The 7,758-nt window shown below is 47.2% G+C and overlaps 1 protein-coding gene and 1 pseudogene across 1 annotated transcript in view; one reads left to right on the top strand and one right to left on the bottom strand.

Annotated features, from left to right (window-relative positions):
• Positions 1-389: 389 nt before the first annotated feature.
• Positions 390-1,756, bottom strand: LOC102867341 (annotated as a pseudogene).
• A 4,577-nt stretch (positions 1,757-6,333) lies between these two features.
• PRAP1 (proline-rich acidic protein 1) overlaps positions 6,334-7,758 on the top strand; it is a 9,078-nt gene continuing 7,653 nt past the window's right edge. The window contains exon 1 of the mRNA XM_006880111.1: positions 6,334-6,593. Coding sequence (XP_006880173.1) covers positions 6,334-6,593 — 260 coding nt within the window. The remainder of the gene's footprint in view (positions 6,594-7,758) is intronic.

The raw sequence follows: 7,758 nt of genomic DNA, 5'->3' as shown, positions 1-7,758 counted from the left end.
CAAGATACCATCAAGGCTACAGACTCAGAAGCATTTTTTTAGTTATTTGCTTAGTTATTTGCTTCACCAGCCTAGTCCATGATATGCAATTTAAAATGGCCAAATGTATAAAGCACAAATATAAGAGCACATCCATCTCAGGTCATGATTGGGAACTAAGGTCGAAGAACAGCAAAAGTTCAGATATGAGCCGTTGTAAAAATCGTTCTTCAACAATGATACTCCACACAGACAGAAGGCGGATGAGTACTGAGTTATCTGAGCAGACAGATTCTGGGCATAATCCTGACAGACTGCAGTCTGAGGAACTGTGCTCGAGGAGGTTTCCTGCTTGTCTTCAATTTCCTTTTCCAGACAAGAAAGTAAGACACGAGTCTCCATTAAAGTGACTAGCGGCCCCTCTGCTTCTTCATCTTCCCTCCAGCTACTTTGTTTCTGACACCAATAGCACCTTCTGTTGTCGTCATTGTCCCCAGTATCTTCCCGTGAGCGTTTCTTCTTTTCTCCATGTTCTCGTAACTCCATTCGGGCAAATCTTTGTGCTTCAGTCACACGTTCTGTCAGCATCATAACCTCTTCATCTTGTGTTGGAAAGACAGGCAGTTTCTTCCCAATTAAGTGTTCTATGCGCTGGAAGAGTTCTACATCATACTGTGTAACAAAGGTAATTGACTTTCCAGAGCGTCCAGCTCAAGCCGTTCTACCTACTCGATGGATGTAATCCTTGGAATGGGTAGGAATGTCAAAGTTGAGTACTACATCCACATGAGGAATATCTAAACCTCGGCTTGCAACGTCAGTTGCTAGAAGAATGGAACGAGCTTTTGCCTTGAATTTATTAAGGGATCCTAGTCGCTTGGTCTGACTCATCTGTCCATGGAGAGGAATGGCAGTGAATCCAAGATTGCGGAGTAGCAAAGCTGTTCTGAGTATTGTTACAAGTGCTACAGAATATCATAAAGGAGTTTCCAGCCAATTCATTTAGAATATAAACCAGGTAAGTATCCTTGAATTTAGAGGTAATAAAAAGATAATATTGCTGCAATTTTTCAACCGTCTGGTATTTGGAGGAAACTGCACATTTCACAGGATTCTTCAGAGCTGCTCGCTGAAGTTTTTGCACCTTCTTGGTCATGGTAGCAGAGAAGAGAAATGTTTTCCGATCTCGAGGAATCACTTTGAGGATCTTATCAACCTCTGTCTCAAAATCCATATTCAATATTCGGTCTGCTTCATCCATAACCAAGTATTTGAGAGCTCTTAAGTTGAAACCTTTTGTATTTTCCGAATGATCGATCAGCCGACCTGGAGTTGCTATCACAATATGTGGTTTTTTCGCCAAGGCCAGAGACTGAGACATTGAATCAATTCCACCTACAATCACAGCACTCTGTACTCCAATAGAGGACCCCAGAGCTTCAAATTGCTCTGAGATCTGAAAGGCCAATTCACGAGTAGGGGTGAGTACCAGGGCAAACAAACGCTGGGGTGTGTCCAGCAGGACATTCAGGATGGGCAAAGCAAAGGCTCCCGTTTTTCCAGAACCAGTTTCTGCCAGCCCAATGATATCACGACCTTGTAAGGCCAAAGGAATAGCTTCAATCTGGATTTTGGTTGGTTTCTTCCATCCCAGTTGGTCACAGGCTTCACACAACACATCTGTCACACTCAAGTCCTTAAATGTTTTCGTTTCCTCCTCCTTCACTGCCGGCTGGGGTGTTGGAGCCGGAGAATCGTGCTCCTCGGATGCCGCCATCTCCCTTACTATGTAGCTGTCAAACTTAACTAGCAATGCACTGATCTATGTTAGAGCAATCTAGGTAGGACACCTGCTGACATGGACCTGAAGCAGCTACCGCATCCATTTATCCTGGCTAGGGTCTTCCTAGCTATAATAGATAAAATGACTGCATTAAGATGAAGAATTTCTTCCCACTAGAAAACTGGGCAAAGGGAATCTTCAATGGTCAGTGACTGCTGCTAAGGTGTTCACTTTTCTTCCTTAGCTTGGGACACATCAAAGAACCTCTGGAAGGAGAGGGGCACAGGGAACCCCAGTTGGGGCTCTCCACTTTGGGAAGTGAGTTCAGAAGCATTTCTTACTAATGTTGAACAGGCAGCCAGCAAATTCATTCCCAGAAACCCAGTGACAGGACCTACCCAGCACGTCTTGTTGATTGTTACTCTTGGTGACCTCCCATGCAGTTTCCAAGCCTGTCTCCTGGGGAGCAGCTGTTGGATTCAAACTGCAATTTTTAGGTTGCAATATGTAACCCACTGCATCACCAGAGTTCCTTACTGCGCTTCGATTGTTGTTCTATGCCACTGAGTCAGAAGTGACTTGTAGCTGGCTTTCCAACAGATGTGAAGGGGCTGCCCATTGCATGGGAGACTACCCATCTTCCTCCACGGAGCAGCTGGTGGATTGGAACTGCCTGCCTTTGGCTTGGCAGTGTAACTCCTTACCACAAGTTCCTTAATAAAAGCAATAAACAAAGAATCCCAAGTTTCCTGCCATCGAGCGGCTGCCTCAGTGTCCCCACGGGCTGCCTGCCATTCGAGTGGCTGCCTCAGTGTCCCCACAGGCATCTGGGCCGTGAACTCTCGCTGGGGAGGACTGCCCTCCTTTCCTCTTGGGAGCATCTGGTGGAGTCAACCAGCTGGAAACAACATAGAAATCGCATACGACCCAGCTACTGCGCTGCTGGGAGCACCCCCACAGAAAATAGACTGAATATAAACAGAGTTGTTGTTGTTGTGTTTTTGTTTTGTTTTTCAATGTCAGATAGTTATTATTTAGTGTAAATTCTAACATGACACACTGATGTGATTTCTTGCATTTAGGGAAGAAATATATCCTGATTAACACATTGCCACACACTTTTAAATTGACGACTGTGCTTAGAAACACAGTTTTTCGATGTATTACTGAATAATTAACAAATAAATGCATTAGTACACGTTGTATGAATGATGTTCTTTTTTTATTAATTAAAATGTGCATGACGGCTATAGCCGTCATTTGTGGCAATGTGTTAAGTGAGAAGTTGTGCAGATGGGCTCTGGAAGACCTTTGCTCTAAGTGACTTTTTATAAAAGCATTTCCTTTAGAAGTCAGGGCCCCCTTTCTTCAGTTAGCTATAATCCACATTCACTGAGTAGAATTTGTGCTGCTCATTGGGGCTTGGTCTATTCCACAGTTCTGGGTTATTCTTTCGGTACCACTGACATCTGGATTCAATAATGCCAGACAGGGCTGTTCCAGTCCTCCAGCTCCAGTGAACACACAGGCAGCAAGCTTGGTGCCTCTTGACTTGACTGAGGATCTGACGGAGCATGTTTGTGGCAGAGCCCTCCTGTGTGGAAGGAGAGTATGTATAAAGTTGACAGGTCTTGAAAATTGCACTCTCTACCTCAAATGCAAGCACACTACAGAGATTTGTACACCGATGTTCATAGCAGTTTTATTCACAATAGCAAGAAAATGGAAATAGCCCAAATGTCCATCAACACACAAATGGATTGAGAAATTGTACATCGACACAATGGAATACTATGCAGCACTTAGGAGCAGTGGGTTTGTAAAATACTATATAACATGAGGGAGGATAGAGAACATTAGGTTGAGTGAACTAGCTCAGTCTCATAAGGACAAATACTGCTTAAGACCATCATTGCGAAAATAGAAGGATAACTAGTAAAATATCCAAAAAGAGAAGGGAAAGAGGGCAGGGGGCAAAAGGTGGGGAAGGGAGGGAAACTATTAGGATGACAGAGTTGGGTGAGTGGAGGGAGAGAAGTGTGGGAAGCAATTAGGAAAGATCCAATTGAGACCTGAAAAGATGGAGTGACAATAGTCATAGATTAATGGTGATTAATTTTATAAAATACAATGAACATGAGTGATTGGATGAAACACAATGTGAATGAAGGAATGTGTGACACACAATGTACAGGAATGCTATAAAATGTACATGAATTTGGTATGCAAATCAATATAAAATCAAGAGGGAAAAGGAAACCCAACCAACACACCAAGGGGCCAGGATGACTCTTGTAGTGCTTCAGATAGTAGGGGCTTCAGATGATAGACCCACACTGACAACTTTAGTGTTCACTAAGGGAGGGAAAAGGGAGCGTGTGCATGTGTGTGTGTGTGTGTAAAGTGTGCAACAATGAATCATAGAAAATCCAACTTTTCTGTAAACTTTTGTTAAAATCATAATTAAAATAAAAAATTTTATTCTAAAAACAAATTAGCAACCAATATTTATTCATTTATTTCAAATAGAAAAACAACAATCCTGTCAAAAAGATGGAAATTAAGTTTCTTCCTGTCTTATAGGAAGTAAAGGGACTGTCTTATAGGAAGTAAAACTTACTGTGTTGAAGAGAAAAAAAAACAACAACCCAAACAAGCCTAACAGACCGCTGGAGACTGCTTCTGGTTCTCAGCTAACTCCCTATGACCACGCCCCCAGAGCTCACGGTGAAGGGTACACCCTGGAAACTTCCATCTAGTCATCAAGAATACAATAGACGAATGCACGCAGTGTGTTTCTTCAACTGACAGCAATGGAAATGGGTGAGTAGAGTTGTGACGAAGCTGCCAAATGATGGGAGTGAAAGCAGCGGAAGCATGGCTGGGTGAGCAGGGCTCCTGGGGCTTGCTGTGATCCTCTGGGGTAATGTGTGAAAATTTATTAGGTGCAATTGTAGGTACACACTTTTCTTTTATCCCTTATAGTTTACAAAATAAAGGTTACAACAACACAATCAAACAACAAAAGGACAGTCCCTTTCTCCATCATGTCTGTTCTGGTGTCCTAGGGTCTGTCATCTAAGGCCCAGGACCAGAGCCCTCCTTAAGTGGCCAGTGCTTCTTGGCCTGACTAAAGAGCTTAGAAAGCTGAGACAAGACCCACCCATTGGGCTCTCCCTAAGGTAGGGCGAGAGGGTTGTGGAGTCTTTCCAGGTGAGGCAAGTGGTAAATGGTGCGGCCATTCAGCACTCATCCACCAAGGTCTCCAGCCATATCAGTCCTGGACTCTGCACCAGGGACACAGGCAACTGCCATGCATGCCCTCCTCACCTAGAGGGAGAGTCAGACAAAATAAACATAAAAGACCTCAGGTGAAGGGAGCTCTGGAGGCCTAGTGGAAAGAAGCTGCGCTGCAATCTGAAAGGCGCAGTTCGAATCCACCAGATGGTCGGCTGGAGAAGGAGGGACAACCTATCCTCTCCTGTGCCAGTCAGATACACAACAACACCAAGGCCTCAGGTGACAGAGGACAGGGCGCCAGCACAGAGCCAGGAGGGGCTGGGGGCGCAGGCAAGGCCCAGGCTGGAGGCGGAGCTGGGCTCTCTGGGAGGTGACAAGCGGTGGGGGTCTTCACCCTGAATTCCCAATGACACAAGTGAGGTTAGATCCACAGACCATGGGGCAGAGCAGGCGACATTACCTTCAAGAAGACACAGGACATCGGGAAGCAGCAGGGGTGGGGTGAGGTGGGGCTGGGTAGATCCGCAGACTCGAGCGGGGGTCCTGCCAGCCCTGGACTAAGCCTGGCCTCGCCCCCTCCCTCAGGAGGCTGGGCCTACAGGAGGCACCGCCTGGGGTGAGGGGTTGGCTCTGACCTCTGATCCAAAGAGAAATTCACAGACAGGGAGCCTGGTTTCCGTAGCAACAGAGCTGGGTCTGAGAAAATGCATGCGCCTTGGGGGATGCGGGGGTGTTGGCGTCGGGCTGCCCCCTCCCCGGTGCCCAGGAGGAATGCAGGGCTGGCCTGTGGACCAACCTCGCTGGAGAACGAGGTGGTCCTGTTCTCCCCAGGGCTCCCTCCACAGGAGCTGGTCACCAGAAGGGGCCAGCACAGAACTTGGCACACGCGGTGCCTCGGGACGATGCCACATCACGGGCAGAAACGTGCACGGAGAGGCGTGTGTGACCATGGACGTGAGCGGGCTGCACGGGGAAACCCGGCGCCAGCACCTACCATGGCCCAAGCCTGGGAGCCTGGCTCCATGGAGCCTCAGTCACCGGCTTGCCTCAGGCTCCCATCTGGGCCTCTGCTCCCACCATCCCAGTAACACCGGGTTGGTGCAGGGCTGTGCTTGTGGTAGCTTTAAAGAAACGCCACACCGACACACTGTTACTGGCCACCTGCACAGGCACCTGATCTGCCCTTGGATCCGCAAGCACCTGGCCCCCACTGATTTCTCAGATCTGTAGGCGTGGAGCTGGCTCTGAGTTGGAGGGACCAGGGGCTGATGTCCAGTCAAACGCACTCCCACAGCGCCTCGGCTCCGGACTGTCTGTGACCGACGCAGGCGATGGCCCCGCGCGGTGCGCCCGCCCCGGCCTGGGTCAGCGCCAGGAACCCTAAGGGAGAGGCCGTCCCTAGTTGGGCCTCTCGGGCAAGCAGCAGGTCAGCCGCTGCCCCCACCCCCCGGCTGAGTGCAGACGTGTGTCGCACACACGTGCACACTCCCAGCTGGCGTTCCCCCTACGCCACAAGGACAAGCGTGAGAATCGCTCACCAGCGGCTTCCACAGGCAGCGGTGGACGCGCGAGCACAAGATGCAGGATCCAGGTTGCGCTTCTAGGCGCTTTGGGAGGCCAGGGAAGGGGAGGAGCACCGAAACTGAGGCTGTGGTTGCCTTGGAGACGTGTGCTCTCTCGGAAACTTCCAGATGTTCTGCTTGTCCTGGCTGTCCCTACGTCAGACCTGGTGCCTTGGCGGGCCTCAGACACTTCACACGTGAGCGAGTGTGTACAAAGACACAATACAGAAAGGTTGACATCCAGAAAAACACACTGAAAAAGTAGACAGACGCACACCCAGACAGACACAGGCAGATGCACACACACATAGATACAGACACACGTAGACACACACAGACACAAATGCAGATACACAGACACGCCTCCCCTCACGTTCTCTCACATACTCTCTCTTTGTTTTATTTAAATTTATTATTAATTTCAGTAAAAATTTACAGGGACTTTGGATTTCCATTCATTCATTGTTGCACTTTTCTCCCCTCCCAATCCTTCCCCCTAGTACACTACCCTCTTGGAAAAGTAAAAGAAAAATTCTTTCATTGTTTTACAAACCCTCTCCAAGGTCCACTCCACTATGTAGCCATCGCTCTAGACTCCTGTCATGACAATAATACCTAATCACATATCCCTTTAAAATCGTTTTCTCCCTCATCTGTTTCAATGCAGTATACATAATTTATCCCATCTTTCTCAGTCTCCCCCCAACCTCGATGTCAGTCTCGTTTTACAACAGTGGCATTACGCAGTATTTGTCCTTTTGTGACTGAGATATTTTACTCAGTATAATGTCCTCCAGAGTCACCCATTTTGAATAATACTTCATGAGTTCCTTGTTTTTTAATGCAGCACAGTATTCCATTGTGTGAATATACCACAGCTTCTCTATCCATTCATTTATTCATGGCACTTAAGTTGTTTCTAACTCTTTGCTATTGTGAACAAAGCCATGATAAACATGGATGTGCATATATCTGCTTGGATGTCAGTTATGGTCTCTTTGTGGTATATTCCCAGTAGTGGAATTACTGGGTCAAATGGTATCTGTCTTTGCAACTTTTTGAGAAAGGGCCATACTGCCTTCCACAGTGATTGCATCATTTTACACTTCCACCAACAGTGAATAGGGGTTCCTGTTTCTCCACAACCTCGCCAGCATTTGTTGCTTGCTGTTCTGTTAAATTTTGCTATTTTGA

This window comes from Elephantulus edwardii, unplaced genomic scaffold, assembly GCF_000299155.1.
Source record: "Elephantulus edwardii isolate Elephantulus edwardi_28Jun2011 unplaced genomic scaffold, EleEdw1.0 scaffold00006, whole genome shotgun sequence".
NCBI lineage: Eukaryota > Metazoa > Chordata > Mammalia > Macroscelidea > Macroscelididae > Elephantulus > Elephantulus edwardii.
This window is presented reverse-complemented; position numbering and strand designations above follow the sequence as displayed.